Source organism: Somniosus microcephalus, chromosome 4 (genome assembly GCF_052327205.1).
Source record: "Somniosus microcephalus isolate GS21.2 chromosome 4, FLI_Smic_1.0, whole genome shotgun sequence".
NCBI classification, from domain to species: domain Eukaryota; kingdom Metazoa; phylum Chordata; class Chondrichthyes; order Squaliformes; family Somniosidae; genus Somniosus; species Somniosus microcephalus.
This window is the reverse complement of record NC_140990.1, coordinates 281,223,863-281,239,661: the sequence shown is the minus strand read 5'-3', so window position 1 is coordinate 281,239,661 and position 15,799 is coordinate 281,223,863. Positions and strand designations below refer to the sequence as shown.

Sequence of the window (15,799 nt, the reverse complement as noted above, 5' to 3'; positions counted from 1 at the left end):
AACTCTTTCTTTTGAGGAGTAGGAACACTCCCCTGGACAAGCGTCTGTTGCTGTTTACTTCTGAACCCACCACTCTTTACTCATAGCTACCATTTCACTAAAATTAGCAAACACAAAATTGTTATCAATGTGTTAGACAGATTGTCACCACGATACAAGGCTCATTGTCCTGAGCTCTACTGTCTAGTTAATTAAACAATGATTAACCATAGCAACGGAAAATTTCAGTTAAATGTACATGGCTATCTACATTGTACAATGTTCTTGCCTCTTTACCACAGCATGCCTCTTATTGATTTGTTTAGAAACTCATGGGTAATTTAAGAAGCAGGACAATTTAAAAAATTTAGAATATTCCCTACAAATAGCTATCATTTTTGTTATGTAATAAAATAATTACCGAGTAAGCATTGCAATGATGAATATCCTCACTGGAAAACAGGACACTGTCTTTTATGAAGATTGAAATTGCACGAAGGATGTACGACACAAACAAATGCATATGGATGTAATTCCTGGTACAGTGAAGTTTCCTATAAAATTTGCAAAATGTTTCAGTTATATAGAGAACAAAATGTAACAGTTTAAGCTTATCTATGCTTGTATATATTTTTAAAAATAATGCTAGATCTCCCATGGCATTGCTACTGGTCCTAGTATTGGGGAGTAGGCAGCAAGAAGGGTGACACAGCAGCAGGAGTTGTAAACACATGGGGGAGAAAATTGAGTCGCGCCCCCTTTGGGGCGCGTAACTTCGCCGGGGCACTACTTTTAACGCCCTGAAAAAATTAGCGCCCCCCGCGGCCAAAATTCATCAGTAGCACCCCAAGAGAGAAGCGGGACGCTACTGGAAGCACCCCGCCTTCCTCTTGGGGCGCTGTGAGGGAATATCGCGGTGCTATGTGCCGCAGTGCCACGGTACTGCAGGCCTTCCACCCCTTCTTAAAGGGGAGAGGCCTTGCGCAGCGCGACCCAGGGCCCAGCTGGGCCACCGGGATCGGAGTGCCAGCAAAAGAGCCCGGCACTCAAGAGGAGTGCCGGGCTCATGGAGCACAGCTGGCACTCCGCGGGGACGGGTGCTCAGGAGGCCAGGGATGGCAACGGAGGCAGGTGCTGGCAGGCGGCCAGCTACAAAAATGGCCGCCTGGCACCTCGCCTTTAATTAGCGCCGCCCTGACAGCAGATAGGGCCCCCCTGACCCCGTCGGACATAGCGTCTGGCGGCAAGTCAGGGGGCGCTACCGGAGATCGCGGCCGGGGCACGAGCGGGGCGCTGCGCACGACGATGATGTCATTACCAGCGGTGCAGCACCGTGGGGCATTAACAGTTACCGGCGCCACTAACCTCCCGTTGAATTTTGTGGGAGACGTTTAGGGCGCTAACGGGAGGCGCAAAGCAACTGAATTTCTCCCCCATGCTTTCTAGCATGAAAAACAAATACAGTGATTCTAAGGGCAGGCCCAAGGCACAAGGGAGTGGACAGAGAAGGGAAGGGAGGGGGAGAAACAGGATCCAAAGAATGGAAGGAGGGACTGGACAAGAGGCTGGTTGACAGTAGGGGTACACACAGAGCTGGTAGGTAAACTGTTTTATAGCATCCACCACTTTTTTATGTTTCTTGGCTGGCTGTGGAGACTAAAGGGGAAGATGAAAGGGTATTGTCATGCAGGTTTCTGTTTTTGGTTTTGCAATATAATTGGTTCCTGCTGATCATGTGAGTGATTGCACCATGGGCTGGTGTTTGCGATAAGAATAACGGTGAAGCTAACAGCGCTCACCATTATAATGAAGTAAATCGGATAGCAACTTCTGGAGTTCGCACAGGCGCAGTTAAATGTGGAAATCTGGAGGTTGCTGTCAGAGATAACCCACTCATCCACAGTGTGCGCTGTTGCAGTCCTCGCTGATAGACTCAGCATTGAAATGAATGCAACGGCATGAAGTTGGGGTACTTGCCCACCAACGTCCCCTATAAGCTGCCAGCTGTGCAGCTCTTTGCCTGTCCTGCTCAGCTCGGGACCGGCTTTTTCAATGTTAACTTTCGAACATGCGAAAGCGGCCGTGCATCCAAAACAAAGTAAGAGGGAACATTGTTGCCCACTCGTTCCCCACTAAAGACAGCAGAAAAAGTTAGGGCTGGTGCACACAGGAGTAAGTGAGTTTTTAACAGTGTCATAAGTGATAATTACTGCCAAACAACCTCTCTGATCCTAAAACGTTGTTTTTACATGTGTGGAGTCTCATTCCCTCGGAAGTTAATTAGTGTTGGAAATTAATTTTTTTTTAAATTTTCTGTCTCTTTTATCTCTCTCTGTTAATCCCATCTGTGTTTCCCTATTTTTATTTCACTTTCTGTACATGATTTAAATCTAAATTATATTTCCTGCTTTATACTTCCTAGTTTAGACTCTGCAAGCTGAATTGTGACTCCCAAAAATGGGTGGGTTGGGGTTGTGCCAGAGGTTAAAAGGCAAAAAATCTGGAACAGCAACTGAACCAGTCCACTTCCGGTATTAACAGAGATGGGACGAGGGGCAGGCGACCAATCTGCTCGCGGGAAGCAGGTTGGTCATTTATAAATATTATAATGAGGCTGCCTGCCTTCATTTTAACAGTCATTCTATTTTTAGGCAGCTGGGTTTCCTGGGCCTTGGGAAACTCAGCAGCTGAAAGCAGATGAGAAGGGCTGAATCCATGAGGTAAGAGCATTTACAGCAAAGCTAATGGGCCAGGAGGAGCAGGAGTCGTTCCTCCGGCCAAACAAGCTACCCAATAAACCACCACCTCCGCACCCCCCGCCGCGATCTGTCTGCTCCCTCCCGACCATCATCAGACACCCCTGACCGGCATTAGGCCTCCCCCAATCAGGACCCCCCATACCACTATATAATTGCAAAATACTGCGGATGCTGGAAATCCGAAACAACAACAGAAAATGCCGGAAACACTCAGCAGGCCAGGCAGCATCCATGGACTCCACCGCAAATGGGGACCCCTAGACCGCCACCCGACAACAACAACGACTTGTATTTATATAGCGCCTTTAACATAGCAAAACATCCCAAGGTGCTGCACAGGAGTATTTTAAGACAAAAAAAACCCCAGCCCCGCAAATGGGGAAACACCATCGGACCCACCCCACATATGGGACACCCCATGTTCTCTCTTTCACTCTCCCAATACACCTACCTGCTCTCGTAGGCTTCGGCCTTGTGAAGCAGGCTTCCTGCCCGAGAGCCATTCAGCCTGTCAATCAGGCTCCCTGTGGGTGGGAACCCCACTTAAAGGAGTCCTGCAGTTAAATTCTGCAGGGCATTTGGGAAACCTCACAACAGCCACCACCCTTGCACAGAACTCGCCTCCAGGCTAAAATCCAGGGCTGCATGACTCAGTGAGAATTCTTCAATCCGATTGGTTGAAGAGCATCGCTGTTTTTTTGCCTGCTCACAGATGCCACAGATCCCCTGTAGAGGATGCTGCGCCAGATCAGATGCCCGATTAGAACAGGCCTATGCTCTAAAGACCGCAAGAACTTTGTGGGCAGCTGTCAGCGAGGTAAACAGCTAGTGCCGTTCCTTCGCCGCGGACCGCAAAATCCAGGCCCATATAAATAGCTTGGATCAATCAGGCATTCACAGTCATGCAGTGATTACATTCTTGCAGACAGATAAACACAAAACTTTTATTAATACCGATACTGCTAATGTTGCACTCACCGAAATAAGCCAAGGATTGCTACAGCTATGGACAGGGATATGAAGGAAGTGCTGTATCCTACAGTATACATGATCTTCACGTTCATATAGTATGCTCTCTTTATAAAGATACAAATAAATAACATGTTAAAAACAATACATCCAACTATATCTACCATATTTTAAATGATTTAGCTGTCTGTGTAATTAGTACCTTTGCACATGCAGAATGCAAGATTAGAGTCCATTAGTAGAACTGAAATGCCAGCGACAAAACTTTAATTGCAACATATGGATTGAGATACTGGGTACGCACACTCTGGCATATTTGTGTTTCTACATACTTACCTTGACATCATTTGTGGTATCATTCACATCATATCCACAAGCTGTTCCGTAAACAGGGAATGCTTCAGACCAGCCCTCACTTGTGCAGTTTCGGTAAACAAAACCTAGCAAAAATTATAAATAGAGCTTCATCAGACTACTTGGAGTTTAAAATAAGGTGTTGGAAATACAAATTGCCACAGGCAACCCAATCATCCTTCAATTGTGTCCATTTCTTTGCAGAATAATAAGTGTGGAAAGAACGGTAAAATTAAAAAGGAAAAACTGTTTCTACAGGCTCATAGAATATTAGCTTCCATATGTGGCCACTTACCATTAGGTGGCTCCATCCCTTTAAAGTTGAGGTGCTACCTTTTAAAATCTGCATGCTTGCAAGATTTCACACCTTGCGATTAGGCAAGTTCCTGCACAAGTTGCAGTGCTCCCAGGAAACACAGAATAATTACTTAAGTGAACTGACTCAGGAAACTAGGCGAAAGTCTGTGCAATATCATTTGGGAAAAAGGTGCACTCACCATGCTAGGTCTATGTTGGTTCCCTAAGTCTCTACAGAAAATCTACCAAATAATGCTAAAGTTATTAGGTGTCAGCCTTGGCTCAGTGGTAGCACTCTTGCTTCTGAGTCAGCAGAACGTGGGTTTAAGCCCTACTTCAGAAACGTGAGCTCATAATCTAGGCTGGTACTTAACTGCAGTACTGAGGGAGTTGGGCACTGTCAGAGGTGGCGCTTTTCAGATGAGACATTAAACTGGGACCCCATGTGCCCTCTCAGCACCATCAGAAGAAGGTCCTGGCCAACATTTATCTCTCAACCAACACCTGAAATAAATGGTCTGATCATTTATTTCATTGCTGTTTGTGCAACCTTGTGCACAAATTGGCTGCCACATATCCCACATTACAACAGTGACTACACTTCAAAAACAAAGTACTTCATTGGTTGTCATTGTGAGGTCATGAAAGGCACTGTATGAATGCGTTAGGGTTAAGGTTAATTCCTAATTCTTTCTAACGACAATTTAAATTTTTTATTAAAGACTTGAATTTTGTTCTTAGATAAGGCAACTGTTTCAGAGGACCCAGTATATCCCCACAAAGTGAATTCCTAGGGCTGGATTTTCAACTTACCATCTGGTGTAAAACTGATCTTCTGGATCAGCCGCCCATTATAAAAACTGTCCGATTTTAATTTCCATTGAAATAAATTGAAATGAAAACCGGGAAGTTTTTATAATGAGCGGCTGATCTGCAACTCCAGTTTTACATGTGGGCAGTAAGTTGAAAATCTACCCTCTAGTCTCTGTCTGGCCTGTCAGACAGTTGCATTGAATGGATGCTAGGGGGAAAGAGGAGGGGGAAATTGGTTGAAAATTCACCCTGGGCTACTGTTGAATAAACTGCAATAGTAAATACAGATTGACTCTGGTGGAGGCCTCATCTTTATTGATCAAGTAATGATGACTTAAAAGAGGGGGAAACATTTTAAAATGAATAACTTTTATTAATAATAAAGCATTGAACCCATTCTCATTTTAATTTGTATTGCTGTTTATTTTTTCACAGCATCATTCAAACTGCAAGTAGACATTTCTTTATCAATGAATTTTGTATTTGGAAGTTACATAGTTGATAAGAGTCCTCAAACATCCATGAAATAAGAATTAACCTGATTATTTTTTAGGACAATCCAAAGTAAATGAATGAACATACTTAATCCTCCAAATTTTTCAGCACCTGTCTAAGTTATTACAAAAATATATGTTTTTTCTAATACATTCTAATACATTCAGACTTCCACAAGATGAAGCTCTCCTGACTGGTTTTGCAAATTCACTAACATCTTTGTTAATTGCTAATTATCTCTAAGCTTGATAGAAAAGATACCACTCAAATGAGAGCTGTGCCAACCTCTAGTGTGTAGAAGAAAAGGAAACATTAAGGGGTTGATTTTCAGTGTGCTGTGAGGCAGGCTTTTAGGCGTGCGGGGGGGCTAAAATCCCAAATTCGGAGGTCCCGACACCATCCCGCCCAAAACCCGCCTCCATGTAAATTTCAAAGGAGGCGGGTACCCGCCCCACACTGGGACCCGCCGACCCGAGGCGGGAAGGGATTAGTGCCAATTAACTGCCTGTTAACAGGTAGTTAACAGGCAGTTTTTAGCCTAATCCCTATTTTGAAGGTTGTCGTGTGGGATTCCCGACGGCTCCAAACCACGCCAAGTTAGAGGAGGCGGGCTGTCGGGTTGAAGGACTTGGAGGGGTCGAGATGTCGGTGTTCAGGTGAGTGATGGGTGCATGAGTGCAAAGGTAAGTGTGTTTGGTGTGTCTAAAGTGTGTAAAGAAGTTTAAATTACCTGTACTAACCTTTACAGCCTTTCTTCCTCTAGGTTTCGGGAGTCCATCATTCAACCGGCACAGAAAGCAGAATGGCCGCGAGCTGTGAAAAGTGACAGCCTGCAGCTTTCAGTGCCGGTGAGATTTCTAACTGAGTCTGCGTAGAAGGACTCAGTTTAGAAGTAAGACTGTCAGTGTTTGACAGCTTCAAACAGCTGTGAAACACTGATATTTCATCTGTCAACACATCTTGACAGATGAAATTTCAGTCTGTGACGTCACCTGTTGCCGGGTGGCCCTTAATTGGCCTGCTGAACCCACTGGGTGGGCTCAACAAGGTCAATCAAGTGAAAATCGCATGGATTGGCCGCATCTCAATGGAGGCAGGACTACAACCCGAAAGTTGTAGTCCCGCCTCCTTCCCGACTTCTGGAGGAAAATCCAGCCCTAAGTGTTCAGGAAAACTGCAGTTTAATACAATCATTGTGTGTATTTTACTGTCCTTTATTTCACAGAGGGACTCTTTCCCTCTTCCCCATTCACAGAAATAGTCTGCCTCACCAATTGGCCTCTCGCTACTGATTCTGCTAGGACTCTGCTCCAGGATCAGACTCCTTCCTACATGCCAAGTGTAAGAAATCCTGATCTGGCAAAAACTACCGTTGGATCACAAATTCCAGTGCATAGTACATGGCACAGTTCAGGAGAGAAGCAGCAGCTTCGAGTAATAGCAGTATATGTGACCGACCTTGGGGAACATGTCAGGGAGAGGAGCAATAGTCGCTCCCAGGTTGAGATGAGCATCTCCAACCATTCATAAATTAGGAATTAACCTGAAAATGTAGACTAATTTATCAAATCAGTTGTAATGTTGTTATCTGGGATTGCTGAGAAATTGGTGTTTACACAAATCAATGATCAGATTTCCTCTGGTTAGACACAATGGCTGGAATTTTCTGGGATCTGTGTGGGCGCGATCAGAGGTGAGTTGAGTGGGAAATTTGAAATATCTTGCAGCAGGTTGGGAAACCGCCGACATGCGCCTTCCCCTTGGGCGCGTTTGCCAGCGTGACAGCGACCCGAACGGCAGAGGCGGGCGAGCTAATTTAAATCATTAATAGGCACTTGTCAAACCCCGAAGAGTCTTTTTAACTCCACCTTTCAAATTTCACTGGATGACCACGAGAATCACGCAGCTCGGGAACCACGTCTGTCAACCTGAGGCGGGAGTTGAGTGGCCATTGATCCAGCTGATTAGTGCACAGCATGGAAAGTATAATAAAAACTCCCACCTCACAGCTGATCACTTTCCTCAGGCAGAAGCTGTTGCTGACTGCATTGCCAGCACAGATTTAGCTTTCCAAAGGCTGCAAGTGTTTCCAGTAAAGTCACCATCCAGTGTCATCTCATTGACAGATTGCTTCTGTCATCTCTACTTAACCTGCCATCTATTCCATCAGCATGGGTGCCATTTATACTGTCTCACCTTGGTCCTCAGAATCAGACCACAATGAGCCACGACACCAGGAGCACCAGGCACACCAGCAGCACCAACAACACCACCACCAACATTCTCCTCAACCAGCTGATGCTGCACAGGACAGAGGGCATCAGTGCCGGGCTACATTGCGCTGGAGGTGATACCCCCAACACAGGGTATACAGGCAGAGGATGAGCTTCCTCATCATGACTGAGCAGCAGTGCCAAAAGAGGCTCAGGCTATTGTGCCAGGTCACCGCAGACATTTGCACATTGCTGGAGCAAGACCTGCAGCCCAGAAGACCTGGTGGACATGCCTTACCAGTGGCTGTCAAAGTCACCAGTGCCCTCAACTTCTTCACCTCAGGCTCTTTCCGGGGATCTGCAGCAGACATTTGTGGCATCTCGCAGTCGACCGACCACAGATGCACCACATAGGTCACCGATGCCCTGTTTGGCAAGACAGCCAATTATATCAACTTTGCCACTGATGAAGCCAGTGTTACTGAGTGGGCGCTGGCGTTTGCCACTCTGGCTGGCTTCCCACGGGTGCAAGGCATCATCAACTGCACACATGTGGCCATCAGGGCACCCCATCATAACCCAGGAGAGTTTGTCAACCGCAAGAGCTTCCACTCCCTCAATGTGCAGCTCGTCTGCAACCATAGGAAGATAATTTCCCTGGCAGCTGCACTAGTCTAGCCTCCCTCAGCTCTTCACTCCTCCAAACAGAATTTCCGGTTGGCTGCTTGGAGACAAGGGCTAACCACTGAAGACGTGACTCATGACACCCTTGAGGAGGCCAAGTACTGACACCCAGGAGAGATATAATGAAAGCCACATTTCTACCAGATGTGTCATAGAGCAGACAATAGGCATGCTGAAAATGCGCTTTGGATGTCTTGACAGATCTGGAGGTGCCCTTCAGTACGCACCAGCTAGGGTCTCCAGAATCATCGTGGTCTGCTGTGCCCTGCACAACACAGCGCAGCTGCAAAGATCAGCACTGCATGAGGAGCAAGGCACTAAGCGCACAGCCTCTTCTTCTTCTTCTGAGGAGGAGGAGCAGGAGGAACATCAGCTGGAAGACGAAGAGGAGGAGGAGCAGGAGAAAGCTGCGGTCCAGATCCCCCCAGCACCTGAGCACATTTTTGCCCAGGAGGCCAAGGATGGGCTAATCATAACTAGATTTATGTAACTTTATGCAGTATCCACATATGGCTGCCACATTCTGTGCCAGGTTGGCATCACCCCACACTAACACCATAAAGCATCCTTACAGTGCCAAAGCCATTCCTTTCACACTGACCACCATTGCTGGAGGTGACATTCTGTCTCACCATTCACTTCAACTCACTAAGCCACTTCCAAAGGTGCACACAAATTTGTCCATGACTGGAAAGTGGTGAAAATAAAGATTTTTATGTGTGACATTACAGTCACGGAAACTTTACAGAATCATTTAACAAAACACTCAAGTGGCTACCCTTGTGAATCTACTTGTATTTCATCTTTCTCTTACGCGTGCTTCTACAAGGTGCTACTCAGCAGAGGTAAAGGCAGCCTGCTCACTTCCCTGCTATGACTGCTTAGATGCTTTTGACGGATTTTCTCTGGGTTCTCTGTTCTCTGATGGCCCCGCCAAAGTCTGCTCCTCCTGCGACTGTGCAAGTGTAGACTCGGCTATTGTTAGACGAGGAGGCATCTGGGGCTCTGACTGAGGGGGTGGCAACGGGGGAGAAGTGTGAGCGCTTTGAGAGGAGCCCCCACTTCCATGTCCCCTCTCACCATCATCTCTCTCATGGGCCACCCACACTTCCCTGCTAGCAAGGAGCTGGAGTGCACCTTGCTGCACAGCAGTGGGGCCATGAGGACCCATGTCTATATTGACATCTCTCCTAGAGAGAAGGTCTATGAGCCTCTGCCATCTATTCTCCATAGAGACCATGGTCGCGATCTTGCCAGCCCTGGGGAGGTGGGTATGGAGGCGGGACTGCTGGGAAAATGGCAGAATCTGGGGGCGGGTGCCCAACCTGCCCCCAACCTGTCTCCGTGCCATCTTGCTAGGAGGAGGGTAGTGTACTTACCTTTGTTTCTTCCTGCAGGCTTCAGTCGGTGGGTATGCGGAGAGTCTCGCACCTCCGTGGTAGAGATGACAGATGGCCGTTGCATTCTCCAATGCAACAACCATCACATTTCTGCCAAAAAAAGAGGTTTGATGAGTCTTGAATTCAAGACCTTATCAAACTACGGAGAATGTCACTGGGCGGGCACAAGGTCAATCAAGGGAAAATAGCGTGGGTTGGCCAGAAGTTGATGGAGGCGGGACTGAAACCTGACAAGTGGGAGCCCCGCCTCCAAAAGCTCCCCATTGGCAAAAACACCCCCCATGTGCTTCTGTGAGTGGTGCATTAGCTGTTCCATGCAGGTGGCCATCCCATCCATGGAAGAGCCTACAGTCGCCATCGTCTGTGACACGGTGGTGCTCATGTTGGAGATGGACTCCTCCATTCTGTGCACAGTTGTAGACATTGAGCTCGCAAAACCTGTCAAAGCCTCCTGCACTTCTTGCTGCAACTCCAGGAACGCCCTCTTTCTGGATGGCCCCCGAGGCTCAGCGTCTGCATACAGCTGAGCAGAGCTGCGAGCATCCTGTGCCCTCCAACAAGGAGTCTCCACTGCTGTCCCTGTCTCCTCCATCTGCTCTTGCTCACTTGTGACTTGTGAGACACCAGGTGTCAACACTAATCTATCTTGCGTTGGACCCACCGAGGTGTGCGTCTCTGCGCTGGTGCTGGGTATGCTCATTTCTGCTGACGCTGCTTCCTCAGAGGCTGGAGGTTCCTCTGAGGAGTCCTCCTGCTCTTCCTCCTGGATAGTAGGGAGGGGGGCTCTTGATGGTCCTGTGGGAGAATAAAGAAATTAGTTATATATATTATATGAAGAATGGGTACACATACCATTATGCACATGATGACCATTCAGTGGCTGCTGACATCAGTCACCATATGAGTGACTGATGTATGCCATGTAGCTGTATGATATGTAATTCAGTCACCAGGTTGCTGAGATGTCCCCCACTCTCTGTCTCCCACCTCCAGCTGCTTGGCAACTTCAGAAACTTCCAAGGCAGCCTTCTCTGCTGCTGCTAGGGTCGCCAATGATGGAGTGCCACCTCCGGTTCTCTCCCTCTCCCTTTTATTGTGGGCTCTCTTTTTCTGCAAGGAGGGAAAGAAGAGAAGGTTGAGTGAGAGTGATGGAATGAGTGTAAGGAATGGATGGGTTACATCTTTAGAGGGTGACTATGATGCCAAAGCTAAGTAGCCTCCTTGTGTGTTGTTAGTTGGTATGATTGCATTAGGATGAGGGTGAGCGTGAGGGGTACCTAGTCAGATGGGGATGTGATAATGTAGATAGAGAGAGAGGGATGGGCGGATGTGCAAGGTATGTTGGTGTAAGGATGTGCAGCAGCAGGGTTGGGAAGGCAGAGTGATGGGAATGTGATGAGAGGCACAGCAGGATGAAGTTGAGTGTGGCTTTGTACTCACCTTTCCTGATCTCATGAGATCATTGAAACGTTTGCAGCACTGCACCCAGGTCCTCCTGAACACATCCCTGCTGTTTCCCTCTTCTGCTATTTGGAGCCAGGCTCTTTTTGTCTCCTGGGAGGTCTCGTCCGCCCATTAGAATGGAAGAGGACCTCCCTGCGTGCTCTGACTCATTCCACAAGCATATGGACGGTGTCATCGGAGAACCTGGGTGCAGCCCTCTGTCTCAGTGCAGTCATATTTGGCACGCTTTCCAGCAGTCCAATTATGTAGTGTGCTGCCTGCACACTCCTAGATGGACCTTCAAATGCAATGTGGCCACGGCTCCTTTAAATATCCCGGCTGAAAACGTATCATCAATGATGTCATCAGACCCGCACCATTTTATAGAGCCGGGAAATGCGCTGGACGGCCTTAATAGGCCCCATTAACGCAAAGTCGATCTGAGGAGTGGCATGGAATAAGGAACAGGGTCATGACCCACCATGGCGACCGCCTGCACCCGACCCGCCCAGGTACGGATAAATCTGGGCCAATGGGGTTGAAAATCTGTGGGGCCAACACCTCAGCATGAGTGCCAGGATGTGATTGCTAGTGACTTTTGCTCCTGATCTCACCAGCATATGCAGGGCCAGGGGCAGGTCATGATTTTATATTGTTGACAATCACCACGCAATTATGGGTACATCTTGGGTGATGTTACAGAAAAGCAGGAAACAACAGTGGAGGCTGGCCACTCTAGGGGCTGGTACCCCCACCAAAAAAAATGTAATTGGAAGCTTCCTTTATAAGGTGGCCATGAAATTTAAACAGTACTTGACATGAAATGTGGAAAGACTTATGAAATAATACTGGGCGGCCTGCTGGTGGTGCTATTCAGGGAGAGTATAAATACTCGGGCATGGGCCCAGCTTTCTCAGGACATTCTTTAACAGGAACTAGTGAAGGACACAACTAGATCTCCATGTTGAAAAACAGTTGATTAAAGCCTTGTTTAATACTCAGACCAAGTGCCTAGTAGTTTTCTTATGTCAGTACTTACATTTTCTTCAAGATTCTTCAAGCCCATGACCAAGGACTGCACTAACAGATGGGCCCCACATGCACCTGTGCTGTAGCCAGTCCACCACCTTTCACCTGACTGTTCTTCTACTAGTCCAGGGTTGAAGATACTCCCAGTCAGGCTGTCCCCTGCACCTCCCCCCCCCGACCCCCCCACCGGCCATGCCTCCTCTGATACGGGGGATCTGTTTGTAGTTGGTGGTTTCTTCCCAAACAAGGCTACATGGATACATGGAGTGGAGCCCAGAAACCAGCATATACAGGTCCCAACTTAATTTCTGGGCCTTCCACTGCAATGCCACCAGACTTATGGCAGGCGTGTGCCGGAAGTCCCGCCGAATTTTGGGGCCACTTAGTTTAATTAATTCCCTTATTATTATTAATAATAAATGTTTGGCAAAAATATTTTTCGAGGATTGACGCTAGATATAACCCAAGCCAGATCATTAATGCTCTAATATCTCAGCCGTATAGGACTATGAAAAAGTTTTAAAAATTCAGCAAAATTTTTTTCCACTTTTGCGCACACATATGGGTCTGCCATGAAACAGTCATGTAAGTCAAAATGATGTGTGCTCTTGGTAACTAAATTTATTCATTGCCATTCTGTCAAACAAATAAAATAATCTTTGTTTTAGAAGTAAATATCAATTCAGTAGGAGGGACAGGACTTTTCAGAAGGAGTGACAATAAAATTATTACATTTTACTTCAGCCTCATTGCAGAGAAAAACAGTTTGGCCAAACTTTCAGAGAAGGAATCATAGAATCATAGAACAGTTATAGCTCAGAAGGAGGCCATTCAGCCCGTTGAGCCCGTGCCGGCTCTCTGCAAGAGCACTTCAGCTAGTCCTACTCCCCCGTCCTTTCCCCGTAGCCCTGCAAATATTTTTCCTTCAGGTACTTATCCAATTCCCTTTTCAAAGCCATGATTGAATCTGCCCCCACCACCCTTTCAGGCAGTGTATTCCAGATCCTAACCACTCGCTGCATAAAAAAGTTTTTCCTCATGTCGTCTTTGGTTCTTCTGTCAATTACCTTAAATCTGTGTCCTCTGGTTCTCGATCCTTCTGCCAATAGGAACAGTTTCTCTCTATCTACTAGACCCCTCATGATTAAGGTAATTGGCCTTTTGGAAGTCCATGTATACCACATCAACCGCATTGCCTTCATCAACACTCTCTGTTACCTCATTAAAAAACTCAATCAAGTTAGTTAAACACGATTTGCCTTTAAAAAATCTATGCTGGCTTTCCTTAATTAATCCACACTTGTCCAAGTGATTTTAATTTTGTCCTGGATTATCATTTTTAAAAGCTCCCCCACTACCGAGGTTAAACTGACTGGCCTGTAGTTGCTGGGTTTATCCTTGCACCCTTTTTTGAACAAGGGTGTAACATTTGAAATTCTTCAGTCCTCTGGCACCACCCCCGTATCCAAGGAGGATTGCAAGATTATGACCAGTACCTCCGCAATTTCCACCTTTACTTCCCTCAGCACCCTAGGATGCATCCCATCCAGTTCTGGTGACTTATCTATTTTAAGTACAGCCAACCTTTCTAGTAACTCCTCTTTATCAATTTTTATCCCATCCAGTATCTCAACTACCCCCTTTAACTATGACTTTGGCAGCATCTTCTTCCTTGGTAAAGACAGATGCAAAGTATTCATTTAGTACCTCAGCCATGCCCTCTGCCTCCATTCGTAGGTCTCCATTTTGGTCCCTAATCAGTCCCACCCCTCCTCTTACTACCCGTTTACTATTTATATGCCTATAGAAGACTTTTGGATTCCCTTTTATGTTCGCTGCCAATCTATTCCCATACTCTCTCTTTGCCCCTCTTATTTCCTGTTTCACTTTCCCTCTGAACTTTCTATATTCTGCTTGGTTCTCACTTGTATTTTCAACCTGACATCTATCATACGCCCCCTTTTTCTGCTTCATCTTACTCTCTATCTCTTTCGTCATCCAGGGTGCTCTGGCTTTGGTTGCCTTCCCTTTCCCCCTCATGGGAATGTACCTCGACTGTACCATCTCCTCTTTAAAGGCAAACCATTGTTTGATTACAGTTTTGCCTGCCATTCTTTGATTCCAATTTACCCGGGCCAGACCATTCTCAACCCACTAAAATTGGCCTTCCTCCAATTAAGTATTTTTACTCTAGATTGCTCCCTGTCCTTTTCCATAGCTAATCTAAACCTTATGATACTATGATCACTGTTCCCTAAATGTTCCCCGACTGACACTTGCTCTGCCTGACCCACCTCATTCCCAGAATCAGATCCAGCAATGCCTCCTTCCTCGTTTGGCCGGAAACGTACTGATCAAGAAAGTTCTTCTGAACATACTTCAGAAATTCTTCCCCCTCTCTGCCTTTTACATTATTACTATCCCAGTCTATACCAGATGAAATTGAAGTTCTCAGCTGAGGGCTCAATTTCTGCCCCACCACCAAAATGGACCCCATCGGTCTCGCGGCAGACACAAAGGAATTCATCAGGAGAATGAAGCTCCGGGAATTCTTCCACAAATCCCAAGATGTCAGCAGCGAACCCAATGAGACAACCAATGATCCGGAACAGCAGACAGAGGGATCCGCAGTGCAGCAACCGAAGAAGAAAGAGTCAAATTGGACCCCTCCGGAGGGTCGCTGCCCTAAGCTTGACATGTATGCTCAAGCTGTCAGGAGATGCATCAACGCCAGACTCATCAGCCGCACTCACAAGACAGTCCAGAATGTCACCCGAGCACAACGCAACGCCATCCACACTCTCAAGACCAACAGCAACATCGTCATCAAACCAGCAGACAAAGGAGGAGCCATCGTCATACAGAACAGAATGGACTATTGCAAAGAAGCATACCGACAACTGGACAACCAGGAACACTACAGACAGTGACCCGCAGATCCGACCAAAGAACACACCCACCAACTCAACAGACTGATCAAGACCTTCGATCCAGACCTTCAAAGTATCCTACACGCTCTCATCCCATGTACTCCCCGCGTGGGAGACTTCTACTGCCTCCCAAAGATACACAAAGCCAACACACCTGGACATCCTATCGTATCAGGCAACGGAACCCTATGTGAGAACCTCTCTGGATACGTCGAGGGCATCCTGAAACCCATCGTACAGGGAACCCCCAGCTTCTGTCATGACACTACAGACTTCTTACAGAAACTCAGCACCCACGGACCAGTTGAACCAGGAACACTCCTCGCCACGATGGACATCTCAGCACTCTACACCAGTATCCCCCTCATTCCCAGAATCAGATCCAGCAATGCCTCCTTCCTCGATTGGCCGGAAACGTACTGATCAAGAAAGTT

The 15,799-nt window shown here is 46.9% G+C and overlaps 1 protein-coding gene across 1 annotated transcript in view; it reads right to left on the bottom strand.

Annotated features, from left to right (window-relative positions):
* Positions 1-15,799, bottom strand: part of LOC147120509 (secretin receptor-like) — a 64,476-nt gene that overhangs the window by 21,311 nt on the left and 27,366 nt on the right. Inside the window, exons 4-6 of the mRNA XM_085984229.1 lie at positions 4,044-4,147; positions 3,717-3,814; positions 401-533 (exon numbers count right to left, since the gene is read on the bottom strand). Of these exons, the coding sequence (XP_085840355.1) occupies positions 401-533; positions 3,717-3,814; positions 4,044-4,147 (335 nt within the window). The remainder of the gene's footprint in view (positions 1-400; positions 534-3,716; positions 3,815-4,043; positions 4,148-15,799) is intronic.